At 43.4% G+C, this 27,807-nt stretch overlaps 1 protein-coding gene across 4 annotated transcripts in view; it reads right to left on the bottom strand.

Annotated features, from left to right (window-relative positions):
- The window catches only part of rxraa (retinoid X receptor, alpha a), a 109,325-nt gene that overhangs the window by 8,193 nt on the left and 73,325 nt on the right, over positions 1-27,807 (bottom strand). Inside the window, exons 4-8 of one of the 4 annotated variants that reach the window (XM_086188091.1) lie at positions 17,809-17,959; positions 15,212-15,391; positions 9,523-9,707; positions 3,315-3,444; positions 1,662-1,794 (exon numbers count right to left, since the gene is read on the bottom strand). In XM_086188091.1, the coding sequence (XP_086044217.1) occupies positions 1,662-1,794; positions 3,315-3,444; positions 9,523-9,707; positions 15,212-15,391; positions 17,809-17,959 (779 nt within the window). Of the gene's footprint in view, positions 1-1,661; positions 1,795-3,314; positions 3,445-9,522; positions 9,708-15,211; positions 15,392-17,808; positions 17,970-27,807 lie in introns of all 4 variants that reach the window. The other 3 variants (XM_086188094.1, XM_086188090.1, XM_086188092.1) reach the window with 3 other exon arrangements.

Below are 27,807 nucleotides of genomic sequence, written 5' to 3'. Positions count from 1 at the left end.
ATGACTCGCGCCGAGGCTGGCAGCTCCAGACGAGGAAGAGGAGACCAAGACGACGCCGATTTCAAACGCTGCTGCTCAAATGAGTTGGATGACACCTCTGCACCCTGCCGACTACACAGCCGCCTCCCCTGACGTCTTGTTTTTGTCAAATTCCAGCGATCACACACATTTGTTCTAATTAGTTTGCCTACCCCCTCCCCCCCCCCCCCCCACACACACACACTTTAGCAAGTGGTAAAGTGGTTACTTTTTATGAGTAAACAGATAAAATCTTTGTCAAAAATTACCAGCCAACATTTGAATAAATGAATGACATGCTACATAGTTTCTGGCTACATCAATGTGTAGTAAAGTCAATTCATATTAGAGGTTGTTTTTTTTAACCACGTATTCTCCAATATATTTGGGGAGTAAATTATCATAATTTTCCCCCAAATTTTCTGGATTCAATTCCATTTTCAGACTTTTCCACAGGCCTGGCGAACGCGATTTTGAAATTCTACAGCTTCTCATGACCGCATGAACCCTGAAATTAATAATCAATAACCAATATGTGTCGCACACTGCTCCAAGCAGCAAATGCTATTTGTCATCTACACAAATTATTGATGATTGGACTCATTATTATTGATGATTGGAAGCATTATTATTGATGATTGGAAGCATTATTATTGATGATTAGGAAGCATTAGCGATTAGCGCTAAACGCTAACAGTATTTAGCTTCTGTAGATGCTGCTGCCTTGTGTGTGTTGCCTGTTGGTAACAGTCACTAGTCCCACACCCACATCCCCCAGACACACACCCGCACCCACACATACACCCACCCACACACACACACACATACACCCACCCACACACACACACACACACACACACACACACACACACACCCACACACACACACACACCCACACACACACACACACACACCACTTCACTAACTTATGCATGTGGATTTTTTTGATTTCCACTTTCGGCTGAGTGTTCCCGTATGACCCCTGATGCAGCTACATATTTAATGTGGAGCTGCTTTTCCTTCCCGACTTGCCGGTGTCACTGAACAACCCAGATGACGCATCCGGTAAGAAAATGTCTACTTTACGGAATAAAACAAATAAATAACTGGAACAAAGCTTTATTAGAAGTTAATAAACATTTCTTCATGAATAAGTTCCTTTTGTGCCGTCAGTATTAATGACTACTGACTGAAAAAACATGAACTCATAAATGTTTCCATCTTCAGTCCATGGATGTCACTCATAGATTATTTGTAATTACATTTACATTTTTTTCTGTTTAAAACAGTAAAATAATACATCGTAATAAGCCATGAATAAGAACAATGTTTGTCCTCCATTACAACAAAGAGAATCGCAAAATATGTTGACCACTCCCGCCAAGGGGCTATGACATCATACATGACATCAACAGATCTAAATGAGCTTCCCTCTACCTGACTTATTTCACATGAAACGTTGTCATTAAACGCCTCCATTTAATTTCTATCATCCTATCAAATTTCCTCAAAACTTTTTCCAGTGAGACAAACCAACACCGTGGATCACACGACCACCTAAAATGTAGGAAGTCGGGCCTTCTGTGAGTTTAAACATGGTTAAGCATGAAGGTGAGATAGTTGAGTAACCCAGTGATAATGACCTGTCAAAGATGGCTCCCACTCCGGCACTGTGAGCGCTGTTGCGGTGAACGTGCAGCCCCGTCGCCAACAGAATCCCATCCTTCACTGCTATCGAACGGTGCGAAAAGGATGCAATGAGGAGTTCGTTCCAACCTGAGGGAGAGACAGAGAGAGGGATGGGGAAAGGCAGGAAGGAGGAGAAGAGGAAGAAAAAAAAAAACCAAGTAAATCCCGGTACAAAAGTTCACACAGCATTCAAGGAAAATGAAAGTGACAACAAAGGGGGAATTCCAATGAATCAATTAAGCTGCAGCGTAAAAGCTTTCTGCAGCACAGGCATCAGGTTATTACTAAGACATTTGAATCATGCTTTCTGAAGAGACAAGCGTGTAAAAGGGATGAACTGTGCCTGCCATCACAATAAAGACAACAGGCTTGATGTGCCAAAGCAGGGGCTTGACACAGAGAGCGCTGAAGACACAAGGCGCCGCTTCTTGAGTGACAGGGCTCCTTTAACTGTTCTGCCTGGCAACACTCGCCTCCTCTCCCCGGAGTTGAGACGAGCTGGGATGCTTTTATCTGTGATACAGCAGAACTAAAGCGGTTATTTATAGAAAACCTGAGAGCTGCAAGGAGACGAGCTCTCCGGAATGATGTCTCTGCTCTCTGCTGAAGTCTCTCTATCAGCGTGTGCAAACGACTGATGATGGGAGGATTCGTTTGCAGGGAACGGGATGGTGCGTAATGGCACTTTCTTCCTTTTTTATCCTCAAGGTGGATTAAGACTATAATGGCGTAATTTGGAGTGACAGACAGGCAACGGGGCCAATGTGTTCATAGAAGCCTACAAACCTTTCTGTGGGTGACGTTGGTGACAGATGAGTGGCGCTCTGTTTTTACGTTGCTGTTTCTGCGGTGCTGCCAGGTTTCACTCCACGTGGAGCAGAAACACACTCCTCTGATATGACACCCATGCAGCTCATGGAGGGTCATTTTGATGTAAAACTCAGGGTGGGCTACATGACAAAAACACCATATCTCTATTTTTTTTTAATGGCAGAGTCACAATTATCCTGTTGACTTTTACTATTTTTTGCAAGTTATTCAGCATTATAATCATGCTAATTTTCACCTTTTAGGCCAAAATACCTCGGATAACTGGCCTTTCAATTTATCTTAATGTGCCATTACATCTGGTGTGTTCTTTCATGGTTTCTGTCAGAGAACATACCAGCCGGACCACCTTAAATGTCAGACCACCTTAAGTGAGAGAGAGAGGCCTGCTGGAGCTTCAGCTTCAGACATGATTACAACTCATGTCAAACATCTTTAAACGCAGCCTTTTTACATCCAGGTGCTTCAAACTGAACATTAATGTGACGTAGCTGAGAAACAAACAAATTCAAGTTTGCTTTTATGAGCACAGAACTGCAACAGACAGAATGGGCACCACAGTGCCGTACTCACGATGTGTACATTAACCCGCCGTGGCTTGTTGGTAGGTTTGGGTATAAAATGTTCATAAACTTTATTTTCTGTTATTTTCTTGTTTCTCTTCATTGTTTCATTGCTTTTTTATTTTCAGGAAGAGCAGCCTCTACCTGCGTAGTAGCTAATTCGGATCCAAGTAAACGAATAAATAAACAAGCAAACAAATCTTTTATTGAACAGACCTGCTCGTAGAAGGATGACCTGGTCATCCAGCGGCAGCTCAGAGAAATGGGGGATCCTCTTGGCCCACTCCACCAGGGTAAACAGCTGTTTGTCAGCTGCCTGACAGATATTTGTCACTGGGTCGTTGGGCTGCAGGGGAAACACACAAGACACAAATCTGGAACTTAGACACTTGGTAATGACTGAAAAGTGTAGGTGTCATTTTTTATTTTTTATTTATTTTTTGCCTGAGCTCCTGGCATCAGGTTGTCAGGCTTACAAGAGTAGTGACTCGCATCCTCTGAAGAGGAGCAAGAAGGAAGACAAAACAAACAGCCATTCTGCCCCAGCACGTGGAGGAAATACCTGCAGAGAATTACAGCTGAAGAATGACTTTCAGCATTTCTTCAGGGACCTTTAAGTCGACACACAAATCAGCTGTTTGGACAGCAAGTGGAGCTCCAGAGGCCCCGGCTGATACTCTACTGACACTTCACAACAGAACAAGCACTTAGGGAGCTCAAATGGTACTTTAACTATCTCGGGCAGTGCTACAATGGGTGTCCTGTATTTGTTTTGTTGTAATAAGATGTTTTTAAGAAGGAAAAACAGATATCTTTATGATATATTTGTTCGTGGTGAGATGGGCTAATAATACGCATCGCTTTCTTGTCCATTTACTGCTTTGAATGGAAACACTGGCTGGTTTCTCCCAGAAATAAAAGGTCTGAGCGAATCAAGGAGAAACAGTCCTCTATTGATTTCACCTCATTAGATCCACTTAAGCCACGAGGGAGATGAGCATAAAAGCAAGGAGGAAGGCTGCAGAGGGATCTCACAGATCGGAACCTATTTATTAGTTTTAATACCCAGAGTACCACAGAAGAAGCTGTGCAGGCTTTTAAAAGCCTCTCCCCTTCGTTACTAAATAACCCGGTGAGCACAGCGCGTGCACCGACGCCATGAAAACACACTTCATCAGACAGAAGGATGGACAGAACTGCAGCAGATGAATACACTTTATGAAAAGAAGCCTGGTCTAAATTTGCCGGTGGACATGGTAAACGATACACCTCCCAGTAACTTCAGAGGAATCCTGCACTTTGACTAGGTAGATAAATAGGTTACACTCTAATTGGGTTACTATTAAATTGGCAAGCAAAATATAGACGCGCTGTCATTGTTCTTAAGTTCCGGTTAGTGCTGGACAAGACGCTGAGATGGAGACAAAGTTTAGGAACATCTATGAACACGTCGGGGATGTAAACAGCTGCTCAGTTCCATGTGCATTTACTTTTGTAGGAAAAAATGCCCGTTTGATAGTGAAGCTTCATTTTTGCGCGTGCAGTCGAAATTTAATTTCAAAGATGATGGTTATTTTATGTCTAAAAAAAAAGAGGTGCTCAGCTTGGCAAGCTAACATTAGGCTGCTGTGTGGAAAATAACGAGAAACGGTATTTAAGAGCCTGGTTGTTTTGTTTTGTTTTTTTTTTAATTTCATTGCATTTCTTGAATTACCACTTGCACAACAGCCATTTTTAAATTGGAATAAAACCAATCAGCCAACCATTTGAATGGGTGTTCTGCTGGCTCCACTTGTGCCCGTGAAGAGTCTTCTCCTGTTCAGACCCACAAACAAGGACTGCATGTCCTTATCTGTCCTGATAGAACATACTGAGCGGCTTTCTTCTTTGACCCACGGGGAGCTTCTGAGCAGTGGTAGAATCCTAATGCAGCAGTACGACTGACTCACTAACATGTAAATCCATCTGCACAGGGGAGGAGAAATCCCAGACCATACTGTCAAACTCTTGACAGGTAATTTACTCTCATCCGAGGAATACGTACCCTTGATTTGAATCTCTGTAAACAAAGACTGGGTGAACATGCATTTGTGCATAATATTAAATCACATAAACATGCTTAGATTCAAAGTATCCCCATGTGAACTGGCTCTCTGACATGTAACAGTCAGCAACTTCTCCCCAACTTCCTTCTCCAAATCCCACCGATCGATGCTAAAAGCTCCGAGGATCCCAACATCAACTGCAGCCTCTCAAGAGAAGATTAGTTCAGGATGAAGGAGAAAACGTCCCTCCACTCTCATCCTCCTTTTATAACACACAGGCCGAAGACGATCCCATTCTCCCCTCCACGACGGCTCCCTGCGGTGTGAAACTCACACTGACTGCTGAGTATCACAGATATGCACTCTAAATATGAAAAAACAGACACAAAGACTACACTGTTTTGAGAACTGAAAGCCGCCTTTTTCCCCCTTCTTCTTCTTCTTCTTCTTCTTCTTCTTCTTCTTCTTCTTCTTCAGGGGGGAGAATGAAAACAGGCATCTTATGAATATTTCAACATCTGAACTCCTCAGGAGATGTGGACGGCGCAGTTCAGCGCGACAGATTTTTGTGCTTCCTCTCTAAAAGCGTACAAACAAAATCAGCTAATTCATTCCAAAAAAAAAAAAAGAAAAAAGTGAGCGACTGCCAGCCAAAACAAAGACAAACTAAATGTGGATTCGGTGAGTGACACAGCAACCTCTGACACGTCCCGGGATGGTCGTTAAACATGGCGAGCCTCATGAAAGTTGTATTTTAGTCGTGTTTAAACTGACCCGCTTTCTTTGGCTGTGTGTGTGTTGAGAGGAGCTGCAGCGATCCACAGGCATCACATTACACTCTTCCAGCAGCCTTTAGGATGGAATTGGGCCACAATGGAAGCGCCCCCCTGTGACCTGCGGGGGAATAACCATTGTCTCCACGTAGCAAAGGACAATTGTCCACCTGAGAGTATCTTCCTCTTTTGCTGAACACATTAAAAAAATAAAACCATTTTTTTTGGTAGTTGTTGTTCCTTTTAATGTCTGTCAAAAACAATACACTTTCTATTCCCAGAATAACAGTTTATTGCCATGCATGCGCCGCTGCCGTGCTCCAACATCCCAGCAACTTAAAAAAATAAATAAAAAATTGCCAGGCTTGCATATTGTCCCATGAAATTTTCATCACTTGAGGAGGGGAGACGAAAGATCTGCCTTTCAATTTTTCATTATTCTGCTTGAACCAGACTATACTAGCGTGACAACAGAGATGAAATTGGGTGCTCATACAGATATAAATGAATTACTCAAGTGTCCCACTTTATTTAGAAGAGAGAAAGAACAGGAAATGTGCTGAAACGTCAGAGGTGGCGATGAATCATCGGCTAATTATCATCTAAATAACACAACAGCTCCTGCCTTTAGTTGCAGAAAAGATAAGCAACTACAGCTTTATTTAAATCGACGCATAGACGCTATCCAGAAATAACTCAAGGATAGGAACAGAGGAAAAGAGAATAGAAATAAATAAGCACCTTCAGGATTAAGGAATGATAGCATTCCCCCCCTTCAAGGGAGAAAGCCTCTCCTTATCTGACTCAAGGCACATTACTAACGGCTGTTTAACTCCTGTTCTAGGTCACCATGAGATAAACACACTTTATTCAGCTTGGCCAGACCCCAGCCATTAGACAGTGGCAGTGGCCTATTCATGGTGTACACTTGCGGCCCGGGCCCTGTGAATAATTATAGCACGGGGCAGCGCTTCTCAATGGAGACCTGGCGGGGGGGGGGGACGGGCTGTTCGGTCAGGATAGCCTGCGTGCTGATACTCTGCCAACAATGTGAACGTTAGTTTGGCTGAAAAGTAATTTTGGCTTATGTTCCTCCAGCGTACAAACAACAGGTTAAAATGTCTGTTTTTTTTTTTTCCACAATTCATTTCTTAAGTTTCACCACAAAATCATCCTTGATATACTTACAGTCAAAAATCAGATCACCTTAAGTGATCGTTAACCTGTACTTGATTATTTCTTACACCTCTGGTTCCGAACATGAATATGATGTTGAAAAAAAAGCTGAAATTTTGTGTTTGCACTTCAAAATCTGGATTTTTAAAATACAACCTAGCAATTCTGCAGGTGCCGCTGCAGGATTTAACCAGAAGTTTTCTTTATTTCCTGCATTTTTAAAATCATACGAAAGAGTGAAGTCAATTCTCCGTTCAGCGACGTTAGCTGGGCGATACGAGCTTTCTGACAATGTCACCTCTGGTAAACCAGTTGATGAATATCTTTGTAAACAGCCAAGAAGACGTCATCACCAGCAACTTTTTCTGCTCTTGCCAGAAATGGGCAGTAACGGGAGAGTGAGCTGACTGGCAGAAATCCCAAATCTTAGCAGCAAACCTTCACCTACACCTGTGGTGACTGACGTTTAGGAAGGTTCTCTGAATGAATGTAGAGAGCATGAAATATGTGCTGTATCGGTCACTGATGCTACGTGGGATTGCAAAAAATACCATCATAATCTTGTCACTTTTATTCTTTCTGACAGTATCACGTGACCCCGCTGGGCTCGTTTAAGAACGGCGTCCCTGTGGGTCTTTTTAGTCTCTTAATCTTTAGTGGATGCACCGCTAAATTAAAGGAAACTTTTTATGAGGCTCTTCCAAATGTTGTTAGAACCCCACAATTGCGTTCTACTCACGTACATTAAAGTTGAGCAGGGGCGCCACGTGTACAACTCATTACATGGCTTTGGTCTGCATTCCCAGCCAGGAGTTATGAAGGTAGATATGATTCCAGTTGGAATTAATACGGTTTCAAATTGTATTCAACTGTGTGCAAGAGTTCTTGTTTGTGTTCCTCATCTTGGTGTCAGTCAGCAGTCGGCATTGAGGGCGCCACCATGGGAGAGAGTATGTTCGTGTGTCTGAGCTGACTGTTGCCCCCCCCCCCCCGCTCTCTCTCTCACTCGCTCTCTCTCCCTCGCCCTAATGTCAGCGCTCATCCCTTATATTTCCATCTGGCCCCCCGAAATAGCTCAATTTACTCGCATAACAGCCTTCACATCTCTACTCTTACTTCACAGGACATTTCCCTCCCCTGTAGCAGATGAATCCCAGAAGAAAACCCCCCACCCACCCTCCGCAGTCCCCCCTCCCTCCCTCCCCCGCTTGCTCTAGCCTCCTTTGGTCGGCTGCTGCACAGCTCCTCTGGTTCTCATGTTCCAGCAGAATTCCTGAGAAAGCGGAGGCTTTGTGGGGATGCTTTCAGGAACAGTCTGCCTGTTGTATTATTCATCACTCTTAGTCTCCTCTGTGTCAGAGACAGCCCACAGTGCCCAGCTGATACAGAGGGGACAGATGAGCGTATACAAGGTGAGCAGGTGAACCCTGGCTCCAGATCTCAACTAGTCGTCTTCAAAGGGACTGTAGGAGGGAGGGCAAACAGTCCTCGCAGCAGTAACTCATCTTTACCTTCAGCGATGGACTCCACGACAAAATCAACTAGCTTCAGAAAGAGGGAGGAAAGGCAGTTGACCTTCTATCATTTTTAAAGCATAATTCTGGATAATTAGGATGAAATACTACAAGTTAAAGAGAGACAGCAGTCCTCAGAACTTGGAACGTCCACACCTGAATGAAACAATCCCACTGAGCTGGAACAACACGCTGCGGAGGCATGGAAGAATCTCTCAACCCTCTCTTTGCTGGGTTTTACAAGCATCAGTTTCAGTCGTCACATCACATGTTAGAAAAAAATGCGTAATTATTTTTACATAACTGGACACAAAAACACTTGATGGATGGACACAGTTCAGGATTCCATGTACGGATAATTTCTGTTCTCATTTCCTCAGTGAGACATTTCACACACAGGAAAGAAATCACAGGTATTTTATCATTGCCTGAAGTATTCTTGAAAATGATGGAGAAATAAGAGAGTCTATTATCGTACGGACACATCCGTGTTTTATAATAATAGCAGCAACAACAAATATAAATGCAACAGGTGGAAAAGAAGAGTTCAGATTCTCATCGGTTTTTATGTCTCTGCTTATGCAAACTGGGCACAAACATCCACTGGGACATGATGATGACCTGAACACATTTTGGTGGTCAAAGGTCAAGGTCACTGTGAGGTGTTGCGCAAAACAACACTGCTGTCAGCCAATCAGAGACGAGAATTTTCTGTGACCAAGTTATCAATTGATGCAAGTATCACAATGAAGACAGTAAATGTGAAAGTAGAAATTCATTCAAATACATACATCACCCAGTGTGTGTGTGCGTGTGTGTGTGTGTGTGCGCGTGTGAGTGTCTGTTCACAAAAACAAAATACAGGCTTATTGCAGAGTGAGTGTTTGCTTAAAAACGTATAAAAATACCAACTCACCGAGTTAGATGGCACACCAAGGTTGGTCTCAATGTAGGTCTCGGTTTTGGGTTCCACCGCCTGCTCTGCTTCCAGAATCTTCTCCACGGGCATGTCCTCGTTGGCGCAGCTGGTCGACTCCACCTCATTCTCATTTTTGTCCTTGGCTCGCTGGCGCTCCTCCTGAACGGCTGCATGTAACAAAACTGGTTCCGGTCACTACTGCTGTTTTTTTGCGTGATCTTTTTAGAATTTCAACATGTGATCAAAAAACACATGTACGTCAAGAGAGAGGATTGGGATTATTAGAGCGTGTGATGTTGAAAGAAGAGAAGAAGAAAGCAAGATTGGAAAGATTCTTAAGAAGAAGTACTAGTGACATTTTTTTTTCCATCTGAACAGATTACACTGAACGCATCACTTAGAGTAGAAGATGCATTTTTTGTTTTTCAGTATAGAAGGCAAAACCCAGTTTCTGACTAATCCAGTTCTCGCCCAGTGCACATATCGTTTAACCAGCATGGGTTGCTCCCATCTAAGTATCCAGGGTTGTGTTTTTTGGTGTGTTGATCTTAAAAAGAGGTGCGGTCAGGAGCGTTGTTGGTGCAAGCTCATCTTGAGGCAGCACAAAGAGTTTAGAGCGAGGTGACTTTCCTGCTATTTTAGGATGCCGCATTCAAACAAAAAGCTGCATCAACACACGGACATGCTGCTTGTTCCATACACGAGTAACGCAAACACGCAAAAGATCACAACTCAAAAATGACAACATCATGTCAGTTTCAGGGCACTCTGGTGGATTCCTCCTGCTCCCGTTGATTGTCAACGGCTAACAAACAAACTAAACGTCATGCGCACTGAGGCGCAACAAACAGGAATTGCTATAATTTGTTTGATTTCGCTGGGATCAAGTGTTTGTGGATTACTGAGGATACGGCTGGATGAAGAAGATGTGGATTATACTGAACGCGAGCTTGACAGTTTGTAAACAAACGTTTTTGTTAGCCGTCAGCAACAATTAGCTCCAGGCTAAACTATAAGTGGCTGGCTCTTCCCCCATTCTAGGGTCAAAAGGAAGAGAGTAAAAACATTCTTTGGGGGAAAATCTGTGAGGACTTAAAAGGCAACGAACGTTTTTGGTTGATGCGACAACTTTTACACAGGAACACAACTTCCTTCGTGATATAAATCTCAGGCAGGATCAGCTTGTCAGGGAACAATTTCTCTATTGTGCTTTGTTTTGAAATATGATTCTTTCTTTAAGAAGTCACGTTCAAGATCGCAGAGGGTTAAATCAAGCGGGAGATGATAATCTGATTGGTTACATGCCCGACAGGCACCCATGAATAACTTTGAGACTAACGACGAGTCATCGTTTAACTCATTTGAATGGGTTGGACACGCCCCAAAGCCTCTTGCACTGGTTCAGTTTCAGACTTCAGGTTTGCCTCTTGTTTGTGTCAGCGCACATACAATGTAAACTCTGTCACACTAGAGCATGACGCAGTCTGTGTGAGGCTAGTAAACACATACAAGGGAGTTCAGCCATCAAGAATTCCTACAACGGCGTGGACGGAAATCAAGGCCTCAGACCTGCATTATGCACGCACCAGTGTGGAAAATCTCAAGGCCTTCTCTCAGCTTCCTTATCAAAGAGATGTGTTTTTCATGTAGTGCTCGGTGACAAACAGCTGGCTCCTTTCATACACAAATCATTTATAGTCACATTAATAACGTATGGTCTGTCACTGCCATGTGCGGTCGGCGATTACTCTGCGTGTAACAGAACAGCCTCAACTTAGATTTAAAAAAAAAAAGTGTGAACACAAATCAATGAAGACTTTGTCTTGTAGATATTTTTTTCTCATGTTGCGTGTAAAAACTGGTTAAAGCAAAACCGTGTTGCTCCTGTCATCTGATTGGCCTGGCGAGGAGACACAGGAAATGGTTTGTGTGCTGAGCAGACACAGAGACTTACTGTGGCTGAGGCAGGAGAAACCGCACCTCCACCCTCAAGTGAGGATGGGAAAGATGTATGTGTGTGTTTTGATTTTTTACAAGGCTATCATTTACTTAATCCAAGACACCACAAAAAAAAAGAACTGTGGCTTTTCACATACACATGCATGAATAAGGTTTCGGACATAATTTGTAGTATGATATAGGGCTTTTGGAAATTCACCGTCAGCATGCAAGTTTACACACACACCTGGTGAGCCGCTCTTCCTCACACACATATCACACACACTGGGTTCATAGGATGTCTTCTGACGTTTCCCTTACTCTGGTTACTGTGAATCCGAGAGGTCTTGATGGGGGTTGAGCAAAGCAGGGGTTGTTAGAGGAGGAGAAGGAAAGGGGCCCCACTTTAGAGGAACTGCTGTCTGGCTGTGGAGGTCAGCCCAAGGGTAGAATACTTGTGTTGGAGTCAGAGAGAGGTGAGGAGGGCTGAAATCATGTTAGCTTTATTCTCCCTCCTCCTCCTCCTCTCTCCTGACTGGGAGAGTATAAATTCATTTAATCCTGTTTTTCTGTGGATTCGCTTAGCCTTTTGGGCTACTGCTGCCTTGTTCTCTAACCACAACCCTCAGGGTGCAGGAGGAAGCTTAGGCAGCGCTGTGAGTGAGGCGAAAGGCAGTAAATGATAATATCCTTGAAAGGAGTAAAGAGCCCTGCAATGATATAAATAAAAGCAAGAGGGAGGGGAGGCCAGCCAAAGGTCAAGGCGAAGTGGCCTCGGACACAAAGTCTATTTATCCCCAAAACATTTGGTTTTGCTGTTTTAAACAAGCCAGGTAAGTGGCGGAAAATAGATGGATGGACGGATGGATGTTTAAAACACTGAAGCTGCATCCAATATGGCTATCAGCTGCACCATCATCGCTCCTCCATCTCCTCTGGTTATACTGTAGATCTACGCACGCTACATCTGTAATAACTCCGGTGACCATAATGGAGAGAGACTGATGCCTTCAATGTGCCAAAGAGTGCTTCACAGCACTGCAGAGAGTGCTAATATTTTTTAACACTTTCATGAAGTGTTAAAATTCACACCTCACTGCCTGCCCACCCCCCCCCCCCCCCCCCACCACCACCACCACTTCCCGGATTTCTCTGCTCTGGATTCCTTCTGTCAAGGTGCTCTGCTGCGGTGCCCCACGATCACACAAGACATTTCTCGGCTGGGTGTTTACAAGTCAGGGTCGGTCTCAAAGAGGCAGCAGAGTGAGAATTGAACAATCGGAACCTTTTCCAGTACTGCTGGAGTCACTCTAGACCATTGAAGGTATACGCTGTTTGATTACCTTGTAGTTGTGTTCATTTTAAAGGCTGTGGTTGTGGATTGTAGAGCAGGTTCACTGATCCACACCCAAGAAAAATTCTTTGAGCACATTCACAGGTTCGTGCATCTGAGAGGGTCAGGAGGAGTGCGCGCTTCCCCTCAGCGGCGTGCAACGCATTCTGAAGAAATAATCCAAGGAGTTGCTTTGTTAAATGTTTAGAATTAGACTGGACTGGGTGGCATGTTGACTGTGGTTTAGGGTTCGTGTCAGTGTGTCACTGTTTTGTAGGACAGATGTTCAGGGAGCAGACGTGAGGTTGGTAGGTGCCCCTGAGTTATTTAGCCTGCGTATTTTAAGCACATAATAAGCAGGCAAAACAACTGCGTGCAACACAACTAACTAACTCAGCTCGTGTTTCACACAAATTCAGAGTTTACACTAGTCGTGTAAACAATGTCATCTGGAGGATGCAACAGGAGCAGGCGTCTACTCTGCTGGGCTCCCTCTAGACCTCCTGTTCTCACAAACCCTCCAGGTTTCACATGGATGTTCCACATCCAGCAATGCCACCTCTCTTTGAGCTGCATGCAATATTTCCCCAAAAGTGTCGCTTCAAGAAGAACTTTTTTTTTTTTTTTTTAAGTACAGTGGGGCCTATGATGTGGCAGAGCGGAAAGTGCCTCAGTCCAATTTGGTTGAGACATGGTGGGAAAGAAGCTGTTTCACATATTACAAGCAAGTTAGGACATCAGCTAACCCTGATGTCATGTTCTTATGGTGGCTGCTTTACAGTTGCACTTTAAAACGCTGCATCGCTCGTTGTGTCTACTGCTTAAGTACCGACTGCTCAACTGTGGCAAAAATCATCATCACAAATATCATTTACTACTGAAATCCAGGCTATATAATCCTAATTCCAGAACGTAATCCAGCATAGCTCATTACCTTTGAAGACATCATGTATTTATTGGACTTTTCCTAACGGTGCTAACTGGGTGCCGACGACAAGTCTCGCTCGGAAGAGAGGAACGGCATCTGTTGTAGAGCTCATCAGTGACCCCCCACTGTTAGAACAGTTCCAGAGGTCGTTCTTTCATTCATCTTCTCCATTGACATTTCAGCAATTTTTTTTTTAAACCTGGAACCACGAAAACCAGCAAGTAGATGAATCATGGTGTAAAATACCTGATTCAATGAAAAATATTACAAGAAAATGGAGAGAATGGTAAAGGGCTGTGAACGCAATTACCTTTAGAGGTAAGGAACTACCAACCCCAAAAGGCCTTGCAAATGATATTTTTTGACCAACTGACCATTTTTGTTGTTGCTAGCCGACTTTTCAATGATGCCAGTGAAAATGTGACAACAAATATCTCTCACCAGAAAGGAGAGTTTCTGCAGCAACAATTTTCCCAAGTGGTTGCTGTGTTACATTAGGATTGTGGGTAGTATAGTTCTTAGCGATTTTGCAATTAAAACCTTTTTTTTTTTTTTAAAACAGGATTGATATTCACGAAAGTGAGGAGGAGTAGATACCATTGTTTCCAAACCCACCTGTCAGTGATGAATACGACTGTAACGTCCATATCCAGAAACCCGCTGCTGAGCTGTATTTCTTCAGGTTTTAGAATTCATTTCCCATGACTGCGTTTTAGAGGAAGGAGTCAATGAGGCTTTCATCTCCCCTGTTTTTGTGCGTCTGTATTGTTTGGTAATAGACCGCTTTGTGATTTAATTTAAAATCATTAAACACAAATGCTTGTGTTGCCTTGTGGTGCAGAAATTCAATGTGTCATAAGTCTTGCACAGTATTTGTTCCTCCTCCTCAGATTCCTTGAAGCCAAAATGTTTCCAAAAAACAGCTGAAATGGTTTTGCATTTCTTGTTGGCAAAAGGGCTCTTTTTCCATCATCTTGGCTCCAGCTGAACTGAACATGCCAAAGTCTTGATGAGACTAAGTGTGGGCTTTTAGGGAAGGGCGAAAATACACCACTGACAAAGGTGGAGGCGTGATGGATTTATGACACAAGAAAAAAAGTGTGAGCGTCACTGAGAACCCTGCAGCAATAATGATCTCTAGCATTGTTGGAGGAGGCCGAAATCATGATGGAATACAAAACTTGATGAACTGCCAAGCCCACCACTTGTTGTGTTCTTGTCATCCGCCTATGATGAGAAGTTCTGATTAAACTGGCAGTGAACATGATGACGCGCCCGCTGACTAAACTGCTCCTCTAATCTGATGCCATTACTGATTGTTCCACTCGTATTCTGTGTGTCTGGTCATCATTTGCATGTCTGACTGTACTACTACTACTACTGGTTTCTAAAAATAGGCTCTCTGTTGTGACGTGTCTATGTGGATTAGTAGGAAGAGGTGTGTGGTGGGGTAAGTTTGACTTTATCCTCAACGGTATGTGCTGTACCTTCTCTCTTCATGCCCATGGCTAAACACTTCTGGTAGCGGCAGTACTGGCAGCGGTTCCTCTGGCGCTTATCGATCACACAGTCCTTGTTGTCCCGGCAGGTGTAGGTGAGGTCTTTGCGCACCGTCCTTTTGAAGAAACCTTTGCAGCCCTCGCAGCTGTACACCCCATAGTGTTTGCCTGAGGAGACGGGAGACAGCCAGTCATATTCTCCTGTGTGGTTATGTGACACAGACGGTCACCAGCATCCTGACCTTATCTTCCTCATGAGACTTCAGGACTTGTTTGACCTCGATATCTACTGATTTGAACCAAGTGTGTGTTTGGGTTTTGGCTGGAGAGGCTGCAGGGGGACCCCACGTATTATCTCACATCACATTATTGTACAAGACATGTCGTCTCCTCCGCTGTTCCCAACAACAATAGCTCCTCTTTGTTATTTATGATGGATGAACCCATCGGAATCCTCCAGAGTCGCTCTGTCTTTGTTCGTTCTTTACTGGTCAGACCGCCAACGAAGATAAATAAAGCCTCCCAGCGAATAAAAACATTTTCATTGTCTCCCTTGGGTTCATGTAACACAAATGACACAGGATGACGTTAAAAACTTTCCAAATAAAGTTGTATGAATAAAGAGACTGCTTTGACAGAGCTGACTGACTGTTATGGGAGTTATTCCACTTTGGCCAACAATTAGGCCTAACGGTGGTTAAGCTAGCTCTTCGCTAACTGACAGCCGTTAATTAGAAACCTGGAATACAGAATAAGGTTGAGTCGTATTTGCTGTTCACCAATGATGATGTTGACTGTCAGGGTTTTAGCTCAGAACGATGCGTGCAAAACCCCCCCCCCCAAAAAACGACACGCAGGGTCACTGGGGTCACGCTCCTGTATGTACAAGCTGACTGAGGCTCCCTGAAAATGTCCTCCTCAGTGCACGCAGTTACAAGATGACTGTTTACAAACTCTCAGACCCATCATTCAGTTCAATCCAGATTGTCTTATCCGTTTGTTTGCTACGTACCCTACAGTCACTCTGATGTGAGATAAAAACAACCTGAAGAAGCAGTTCTGGGTTTTGAGAGTTTATAAACAGATACTTGGTATCGTTTTACTGTCATTCATCTTGGGTCTCCATCAGTTTCCAGCAACAAGAATGTAGCAAGTGTTTTCTGAATTCCTGATTCACCAAGAAGGCATCCCCCCCCCAAAAAAGAAACAACCTCCTACATGAATTCAAGACATCTAAGTGCGAGTAAATGATCAACAAACTGTACTTTTTGAGTGAAGAATCGCTTTAATTTTGAATGTAAATAGCTTCAAAAAGTGTTTGAACGTCTAAAAATATCTTTCAGTAATATTGTGATTCTATTCTGTATCAAAACAAATCCTTCAATACTGCAGAATGTGTCTGAAGCCGTTCCAGTTTAACAGTATTTGAAAAGCCCCTGTTGTGGCTGTGGAGGAAAAGAGGCTCAAACCACATCATAATCATTCTGGCGTCCCCGTGCTTCACGGTGAGGATGCTTTCAGATGAGTTGTGTCTGTTTTCCCTCAGACACAGTGCTCGGCTTTTTTTCCACTAAAAAAGTAAAATGGGGTTTTGGTTTCATCAGACAATAAAGCATTTCTGCCTAATGATTTCCGTTTCTTTCATGTGCCTTTCATGCATCTTCTCAGGAGTGTCTCCTCTCTGGCCTCTCCTGCCATTTAGTCTAGATTTGTGAAGAATCCCACCGACTGTTGTTCTTCCAGGAACATCTCCCACTGCACAAAGCTGCACTTAGTAGTTCTGCCAGAGTTCCGACCCAAGTTCATCTTTGAACAGAGTCACAGTGGTTCAGAAGAGAGGGATGCTGAGTCACTCCCATTCATTTCATTTGGAGATTCTTTCGATCTTTGGATCAAGGTTTACACACACACACACACACACACACACACATACACACACGCTATCATAAATGATATATAAGTTTCCTGGAATTTACAGTTTCAATTTTTGCGATCTGCAATCAAAAATTTTTTTTTCCTAAACAGTCTACTTTGATAATACAGGTAATTCGCATGTGACTCCTAAAAACTTGGCTTTCACGTTTTACTTGAGCAGGTAACGTGTTTGTGTGACTGCTTCAAAAACATAAGTAACGATGAATAAGAGAAAAAAGGCATTTTCCCCTCTCTTTCCATTGAATGGTCTCATGAGTGGCAGTAATGATTTAATTTCTTGATACGGAATGGAAGAAACAGTTCAAAAAGAAAGAAAAACACGAATAAATTCACTACGTGCACGAGTTTATCCAATACCTTTTTCTACTGAACAAGTATCAATAGTGCGTTCATTTTTTTTACCTTCTTTATTAAAATACTCTGTAAAAAGAGGCGTAAAGACATAAGAAGAACCTTTTCAATACACTTAATTTAAAATGAACGTATCATTATGTAGTTATCAATGAAAATCATTCTCTCTGTGAGCTTAAATCCACACAGGTGCAGCTGGACGCTGTCAAATATCACTTCATTTGAAAAATCGACATTCTGCCATGCTTCCTTCAGCGTTTTCCTCCTCCCGGTGCTGATGCCAGTCTGACGTAACTCACCCGATGAGCGGTCACCGCAGATGGCGCAGATGTGCTTGGTGAGCGACAGGGCCGTTCCTGAGGGCTGGGCGGGCACTTTCATCACGCCGTTGAGGCCCAGTGGGGGCTTAATGTCCTCCGTGCTGCTGACCGAGTTCATCGGCGAGTTCAGCTGGAACATCAACACACACAAACACACACACGCTGACAGGTCACAAAGCAGACCCCTGAACTCAAAACCAGCGATATCATACACCCCATTACACAAGCCCGTCACATAGCTTAGCCGGCGTGGTGTAATCAGCTGATGACATTAACTATTGAAGGAGAGCCTGGTGCGCTACAGACAGACAGAGAGGGCTTGGTTACATACACAAACAGGCGGATGACAGCGGAGTGCAGCTGTGTCATGCAGTGAGCAGTTTGACAAATGCAGAAAGATATCATGACTTCTGCCCCTCAACACAGATGGTCATCATCCCTGGCAGCAGCTCTTTTCCCCTCTATCATTGCTACTTCTGTCTCCTCCTCCCTCTTGTTCCCCCGTGTTTCAGATCTAAATCTGGCGCAGCAGGATCTTGCACCACTCTACCCCAGGAACTCTTTTATTCATGCTCTCAACAAGCCCCGCTGGCTCCCAAATGTTCGGTGCTAGCATAACTCAAATGTAAAATTTAAGAGTACAGCAGAATAAAGAGACAGCATTTGTTTTAGCAGCAGTGCAACTGGAGCCTCAAGTCTAACTTCAAATGCTGCCTCCTTCTCTCTCTCTGTAACGGAGCTTTGATAAAAATTCTTCTGAAAGTGACCCCGCTTCGCCTTTTGCTAAAAGTAGAGAGCAAGGGAGACTAATTATTATAACTAGCAACATGCTGTTTTGGAAGAGATAAATGTTACGTGGCAGGATATAAATTATCCTAAAACAGTAAATGTAGTGGACGGAACATCCCATGAAAAAAACAGCAAATACACCAATCTGCTTGACTGAGTTGAGCCAAAACTAAAGACACATCCAAGCGACTGATGAGAAAATTAGCAGTGACTAGAATGAGGGCAGGGGCAACTTGTCAGCGTAATAAATGATGTGAGGACCTCATGGATGAACCAACAGACATCAGAGATCTCGGCCTGCCAGTCTGAGCATTTCTGAACACCTCGATGCTTTTGACAGCATAATAAAAAAACTACACTCCTTACATTTTGTCAATGCGCTTTGTTCGGACGGATGCTGGCTGTCCTCTGTAAAGAAATAAAAATGGAAAATCCATTCGAAACAGTTAGAAAACTGTTAGATTTACCAATCAAGGGTGGTTTGTTAGTTTTAAACAGTTGGTTTACGACTGCTGTCACCAAAAGTGCTTTGCTTAAGACTTTGGATCGGTTCTGCGGGGTTTTTTTCAAGCTCTCACACATTTTCCCACCAACTTCTAACAACACGCATCGGAGAAGGTCATCAAGCTCTACAGGTGAAGCCTCAACACACTGACCTGTGGGTCTGCTGAACCCCATTTTACATCGTGGCCGAACTACATAAACGCAACTATGCCATCCACTATGTGATGTCCACTGGGCCGATAAGATTTTTCCCCACTTACAATGTGAAAAGTAAATAGCCTTGGATTCAATAAGAGTGTTTTAAAAGTCCTCACGTTGAAAGACTAACAAGAGAATCCAGAGTTAATCCACGCAGCATTTTGGATGTTCGTCAGAGAACCAAGGCGGTGCTGTCTGCTCATGCGTGACACTGACACGTACGACCACAACATGATGTGTCAGAAGAAACCCTTCTTTCATCGTCTGGCACTCATCATTTTTATTCTCAGAAATCATTCACGGGTTGTTAGGTATAAAGCCTGTACTGTGGAAGCATCAATAACCTCCCTATTCCAAAACAAGCAGCTGTTAACTGATTTTAGTAGCAGGATATGAACAGAATTGAACCTTGCAGGGTAACAATTTCTCTCCACTGCTCCTGTAAAATCAGTAAAGACTGTAGCGAATGTGCAGCCAAACGATCAGGTTATCACTCAGTGTGAGATTTAGGTGTTCACTTGTTGCCCAGCAACACTGACGAATCATTTAATGGCTGCCACACAACTAGAAGATGGTGAATGGGTGGAAGCACCAGGATGATGTGCCCTTGTTAACGGCACTCCACCAAGTTTGGGGACGTCTGCGAGAGAAAAGTGAGATATAATGAATGGGGCCCTGCCTCCCACACAGTATCCAGTTCTCTTTATACATCCAAAGTTGAAGAAGCTCTGCAGAAAACAAACAAAAAAAATCTCCCCGGCAATCACTGCAAATATGGCAGTATTTTATAAGAGACCGAACAGCATGACGCTCTGCGGGTCGGAAAGGACGCGTCACAGCAGTACATGTGTTAGGGATGAGTATCGAAAACTGGGGTTTGTTTCAGGAGGAGATGATTGAATCAAATATTGAAATATCTAGGAGACAATTTCTTAATTCTGATTAGGGGAGAGTAATAGTTGGACCTGTCAACTAATTGTTTCTTTGGATGAATCATGACTAAACTAAAATCTAGCTGCAGGTCTAACTGGAATACACATTGACAAGTGGAGACACCCACACCAGACAGAGCAGAGCTCACTCCTCCCGCCAGATGGGTTTGATGATGTCACCACATAAGACACACGTCTTATAGCACAAACACATGCCGCTGAAAGTCACAGGGCCATGGTGTATGTGTGTGTGTGTGTGTGTGGATTGGTGAAGTCAGAAGAGCCATTACGCTCTTACAATCACACACACACACACACACACACACACACACACACACACACACACACACACACACACAGTTATCTACGAGTGTGTCATTCTCCGCTGTGTACACAACAATGCCTGTTCTCAATTCAAGTTCATATAGATGTTGGCAGGAGATTCACTGATGCAGCACTACATCCCCTATAGCACAGTTCACGTGTTACAGTCTTATTTTCATCACTCAAAACAAAACAAAAAATTCAAGTTATTCACTGTGTAATGAGATAGGAACATTTTTTGAGCTATAATCAGACAGCAGAAAACATCAACACAAACTTCTAAATCTGTCGACGATGTCATAAAGAACAAGAGTCTGAAGTTTGACACAGGCCAACAGGTGTGTGTATGGACACTAACTCACACTCACATCTCTACTTTTTATGATTTTTAATGTTTTACTGCTGAAAGGAATCTGCCCTTTCAGATCTATCTATTGTTTGAGCTCAACTGACCAAACAAGATAATTTTATTAAGTCATCTCCTGTCAGAGTCGGGTCTGGAGACCTGCAGCAGCTCAGGATGCCAGGATGCCTTCACCTGCCTCAGAGTGAGGACCTCGTGCATGTCCACTTTTAGTGTGTGCGCTTGTGTGTGTGTGTGCATGCGTGCGTGCGTGTGTATACATATATAAAAATTGGAGACTGACACACAAAAGCTTGCACCAGCTGTATAAGTCCAGACGTGCTGACCTCGTCCTCCTAGCAGTTCACATTTGGACGCTCTTAAATATTGGATTCTTCTTGAAAAGCTTCAAAGTTAGAAAAACTGTCAGCGATGCAGTACAGGTTTTGCTGGAAGCTACAGCACATCATGCTTACACTGATTGAAATGTTCCAACCAGAGCTGCTTTACCATCCCATCACACCGGACATTCAACATGACTTTTGCATCATTTTATACTCATTTCCACAAAATTCAGTATGTCATGCGTGTCGTCACGGGACCCTGAATTGAAGAAACTGACGAGAAATTCATGTTTGGCTGGATTTAAATGATGGATCCACTGGTGGGTTCAGTGGGTTGAAAAGTTGAAAGCCCTCCACCACATAAAAATGGGCAATTCACACTCAGACACCCACCCCAGCCTGCTCTTCACACCATGTTGACATAAATACCCACTGAGAAATGTGCACGCACGTACACACACACACACACACACACACACACACACACACACACGACTTTACATCACTGAGATTCCTTTTAGTGTTACACATTATTTAATTACAGGGAAAAAGAATTTTGCAGGATATAAAGACACAGTTGTACATACTGTACACTGGAGTGGGTTTTATTAAAGAGTGGCTCAAATTAGAACAAAAGTGTGGGATTGTACAGGTTTTTTTGGAGGCGGTTCATACTTGACAAGGCATGAAGCACAGACCAATACACAAAAGAGCAGGAGATCTACAGTGGACCTCTGGTTGATTAACTTAGTCTGTAAGTATGCACGATTGTGGCTTGGAGTCGCCCAAAAACCGTGGCCCAGTCCACACTGTAATCTACACATAGAGAAGTGGGTAAAGTGAAGCAGACATAAAACCATCTCCCATGTTTTTAAACTAAACTCTTACTTTCTCGTCGTCGCTCTAATGAATGCATATGCAGGAGTGGGAAGAATTCATCTTACTATCCTGAGTTCCTGCAGTGGGAATGTGGATTGAGCCATGTGCGGTCTGTTTGTAATACCATGCCATGTTTTTATGTCCACAGAGAGATGAAATACAACTGGTACAAATGTCTTAGGACGTGTGCCCCCGTGTGTGTTATTTGTACGGAATGATGTACAGTAACATTTGTGCTGTATAAATAAATGGCAGATGTACAGTTATTATTGTCGACTTCAGTCTGTCCGTGTTGCTGGGATGGTTTTGAAGAAAGCATCTCCAAGTGACTCAGTCACCAACAAAGCTGCATCATTTGTCTGGAACCAGCTTCGGCAGCACCCACCCCTATCTCTGCATGTTCACACCCATGCAAGTAGACAACATGAGGTCTTACCTCACTTGAGCGCCTGAATCTAGTCGTTTGCCCTGCAGCACAGCACTAACAGAGCTGTCTCCTCGGCTGAGATCGTCTCTATCAAACCCCCTGTCTGCCTGACAGAAAAGACTCTTCCACTCACAATCTATTTTCAGTAAACTTGCAACTCAATCTCAGCGACACTGCTTCTCATGGTGGGGTGGGCTAGCTAGGATGATTCGTTTCTTTTTTCTCTCTCTCCTCTGTCCATGGCGATGGAGGAAAGGCGGGGGGGGGGATTAAAGTGGCTCAGTACTGGTTCTGGAAATAGAAATGCACGTTCCCTCAACACATACATGTGACCCTTCACGAGGAGGCCAGCTGTAAGCATGTGTGTGTGTGTGTGTGTGTGTGTGTGTGTGTGCGTGTGTGTGTGCATGTGCGTGCAGCATTATCATCTTGGGAAACCCCTCAACAACGCTCTTCTTACATGTCTGTCTGTTTTTTTTTTTTTGTTTTTTTTTTACAGACACGGAAAACTCATCTTCAAACTTTTAAAAGCTGAGGGAGGGAAACAAATGAGGGGCATTTAATATCAAGGAAGGGAAATGTAGGACATAAGATTCCCTGCAGTGTAATGTACAACATGAGTGCCTGAAATGCTCCAGCTGAATAACACCGTTTCACGGGCTGCAGGTGTTATGTAACATGTTGTGGGGGACATTCGACTGGTACATCAAGTCCACTGGGGGTCCGTGTGTGCTCGCAGGTGTTGGATTCTTCATAGAAATGATACATGTGATTATATGTCTTGTGCCACCTGCTGGTGTAAGCAAACGGCTGGAGGAGTCAAACATAATACGTGATGAACAGTAAGGTAGTAATTCTACTTGATGTCTATTGTTGTGCTCATAGCAGGTGGTGTTGCACTGGAGTGTATAAAACTGAAGGCAATTGCTGAGCGTGTTCAGTACACGCTGCCTGTAGCGTGTACTGAACACGCACGATTAGCTTCTTACAGGCAGAATTTGGAGCAGAAGTAGCCAGTGAGTTAATAAAAACTTAATGCAATAGAACCAAGTAAATTCTGTCAGGTCTGCCTGCGATGAGCTCCGTCGCATTCTTGTGATTCCATCAGGAGTAAATCCACTAAAAATATGAAAGAGGTCTGTTTTTGTTCTGCCATTTCATGCTCAAGCTGGGAATCACTAAAATGGCAGTGCGATCCCATCGTGACTCTTTGCTGAACATAACAACACCATATAGCAGCGGCGTGCCTGCCTATCATGATAATCCTGGGATCAGTTTTGATGCACGGCAGAGGTAAACTACGCGGCACAACCAGACTGGACTGAGGGAGGCGCCGCACTTTTCATGTTGATACAGAACATCTCAATCTGAGCACCTGTTATTGACCTACAGAAATAAGGATGTTTGTTTGTTTTTATTGGACATTCATTCATTCACCTCTCTATTAAGGGTCGCAGGGGGTGGAGCCTATCCCAGCGGCTACGGGCGAGAGGCGGGGTTCACCCTGGACAGGTCACCAGTCCATCACAGGACCAACACATAGAGACAGACAACCATTCACACTCACAGTCACACCTACAGTCAATTTAGAGTATCAATCAGCCTCGTCCCCTCTTGATGTCTTTGGACTGTGGGAGGAAGCTGGAGTACCAGAGAGAACCCACACAGGAACAGGGAGAACATGGAGACTCACACAGAAAGATCCCGTGATGGAGCCGGGACTGGAACCTGGAACCTTCTTGCTGTGAGGAGACAGTGCTGACCACTGCACCACCGTGCTGCCCTTTGCTGGACATGTTGAAGGCAAATGATTAAGTTCATGCTGGCCTGTTGAACTAGAATTTCCTTGAAATTAATATAAAGAAGAAAAGGAAGTATTTTGTTTTAACGACCAAAAATATTGTTTTAGCGCAAATTTCCCAGAAATATTATATCATTTTTGGGCCATACATGCCTACACCAACAATACATAATGATGTTCACTAAAATAATACCCCTTAAACCCCCCCCAACCACCGACTGACCCATGCAGGCCCACACACACACACACACACACACACACACACACACACACACACACACACACACACACACACACACACACACAAAATAATAATATGTCAATATGTTAAGACTAAATGTCGATTTATAACACCAGCTGCTGTAATTACCATTTTGACCATCGGCGCCAGTGGATCAATAAAGTATTGCAAAAGAAAGTATCACGATAAATTGCAGTATTGACATTTAGCTGCGCTGGTACTTCAGTCTGCCTGGAGCAGAACAAGCCAGGGCTGGAAGTCAGACAGAGAGTCAATTTTCAAAATAAAACACCCCCTTGCAGCCCTGATCACATATCACATTACTACTTTGACATAACGTTGTGATGAGTGCCACCAGGCCAGAGGTCAAAAGGTGAGAGGACATTTGACACCATGGACAAGAGGTTAATCTTGAAAGAGGAAAATCACAGTAGTTTCAAAGCAAAATGGCCAAATCAGCAAGTCAAACCTTTTTCCTTGTTAGTTGTTATCTGATCCTGCCAAACAGAGCAGTTGGAACATGGTACTCACACAGCAGCCCTGCAGTTCAGGATTACATTTGAATTTTCATCCGAGGCGTTGATTCATTGTAATTTGTGGTGCCGTTGAGGAACGCTTCTCTTTCTTATTGTGACAAAATCACATAAACACAAACTACAGCAAATCGGCTTGACTTTTAAGTGTTTTGCTCAATTCTAATTCTTTTAATAGACAGAATAATCCCGGCAGCAGCACAGGTCCTTTTAACAATTAGTATGCAATGACAACACACATGGTGGTAGAGAGAAATGAAAGGAGTCGTCCCTCGAGTGAACAGAGGAGAAAAGGAAAGAAGAGTGGAGGCCTGTGCTTAAGACGGGCTTAGCTTGATTCTGAGTCAGAGCACAGACTTTGCTCAAAAAGACACTTCAAACGCAGACATCAAATCCTAGCGCATCACTCCTCAATACACAAGCCTCTTGTGGAACTCCAGTTGCTTTCCAGTTCAAGGGCACCTTTTTTTTTTTTTTTTTTCCTTCTTTAACTCAGAGAAAGTTATCCTTTCAAAACACTCTTAAAGATTTCCTTCATGAGTCTTGCTATAATGTAGTGGCACAATATGGCCGGGAATAGAACGTTCAGCAATTTACAAACTGCATCTCAGCGTGAACTGGCAGTCAACTTCCGCAAAGGGTTTGCCATAGATGAGACTAAAAATATTCAAAGCTAGAATGGAAGAGTGTGGACGGGATAGAAATCTGCTGCTGACGGGAGTCGACGCCTCACCAGCTGCCTCCGCAGAGACGCGGTAGCCTGAAGATAACCTTGTGTCACCTTTCACCCCATGACCACCACTTCCTTCGAAAAGCAAACTTACCTCCGCTGGTCAGAGTAAGAACTTTCTTTTCACCCGTGTATTGTGTGGGTTAATCTTATCTGGACACATATCAACAGAGATGAGGGATTGGGTTTCACCCGGGGGTGGTGCGTGCGTTAATGGGTCCGCTCTTCTGTGGCCTTCAGGGTTTATTCACAGTAAGACACCCTTTGGGATCAATTACACTGCTAAAAGTTTGAAAGACACCTGTTTGAACACCACATACCTCACAAACAAGCACCAATCGACAGACACGTGGGTGGTAGCACGTACATGCTAAGGCGAGCTGGGCTCCGTGTACTCAGGCTGGGTGTGGATGCACTTTAGGGTCATGTGCAAATAGGTTTGTCATGCAACTGTAAATTTAAAGTCTCACTCTGCATAAACAGAGGGGACAGATGGAATTTGGCCTCTACAACCTGTAAAAGCAGCATTTGACAACATAAATAATGGCAACTGCAGAGTCAGAGACTGAATTTATCTTTACAAGATAATATCAGGTGCTTTAGGCGGCGACATGAAATACATTGCATATAACGTAATAACCTTCATAGAACCATAACAAGCTGTCAATGCACTGATATTTAACTGAAGGGTTCGTTCTGTTGGTGTTTCATCATTTGTAGTATTTCTTGCAGTGTTTTGGCAGGTGTAACTTCAGTCTGCTGTGTTGGACAAAAATATTAAGTCAAGGCTTAACATTTACGACTTTAGGCCAGATTATCAACCTGGCCAACAAAATCTAGCATGTTTACAATCATCAGAATAGTCTCTCATGACAGAAGGCTACACACGTTCTCTTATAATGCAATGTGTGAGTCATTTTTCTGTTGGTCTGTTATTTTGAGTCATAACACGCCGATGTTCATTAAAAAAAATGGCTGTTTTTGTATCTGAAGAATAATTTTTACATTTCAAGTCAACATGCAACGTGTTACAGACCCATGAAAGAGATTTTTCATGTACGAATGGGCTCAAACCTGCATGATGGTTTATCAAGAAAAATGAAAGTGAATACATACATGATTTATTAGCCATCGATAAAGACATTAATGATGAACAACATATCCTAAGCCTGCCTTCTTGTGAAACAGCAGAGTGAATTTTGGTACTGAAGCTCAAATAAAACACTTCCTCCACAAGTCTCTCCCCATGGATAGAATTTAGTGGAAGCAGACATTATTCTAGACAGCTCGGAGCTTTCCAGCACTTACCCCTTGCTGTGCCACACCAGATAAAATGAATCATCACAAGCACTGCTGGCGCTTGTGTGTGTTTTTTGACAGACATTTGTGTTTGAGTGAAAAAGGCATATTAAGACTATCAGTGGCATGAAAGACGATAGCATTTCAGCTGTGAAAAGGAAATAAGCAGAGTAACTTGCAGCTACTGTCAAAAGAGTTGACGGATTAGCAGAGTGGCGGCAGTTAATTTCCGGTTGATTGATTAATCTATTAATCACAGCGGTTTCATGACTTGTGCATGCAAAGACACACAAGTACAGCATGCAATTAAGCTCTGATAACTTTTTCTATGATGCATGTTATTAATGCAGCAGCACGGGTGACGATGACAACAATCTGGAACACTTGGAGATATCAGCCTCCTAATTATAAGAGACAATTACCAAAAAGAATAAAGAACGGGGAGATGTGGACTCGTTTACAACTCTGCAATTAAGTAGTACAAAACCTTTCATATACTACAGCCTGGAGCTCCGAGGTTGTTGCAAAAGGTGATTATGTCTGCAACTTTTTTCCTTCTACACAAACTGCAACACTTTCAATGCTTTGCTGCATCTAAAAATGCAAAGCCCACCTGGTTACGGGAGTATTTGGG

The sequence above is a fragment of the Aulostomus chinensis genome, chromosome 19, assembly GCF_037954235.1.
Source record: "Aulostomus chinensis isolate RoL2024-O1b breed Wild chromosome 19, RoL_Achi_v1.0, whole genome shotgun sequence".
NCBI classification, from domain to species: domain Eukaryota; kingdom Metazoa; phylum Chordata; class Actinopteri; order Syngnathiformes; family Aulostomidae; genus Aulostomus; species Aulostomus chinensis.
The sequence above is the reverse complement of the archived record's forward strand: the minus strand, read 5'-3'. Positions and strand labels throughout refer to the sequence as shown.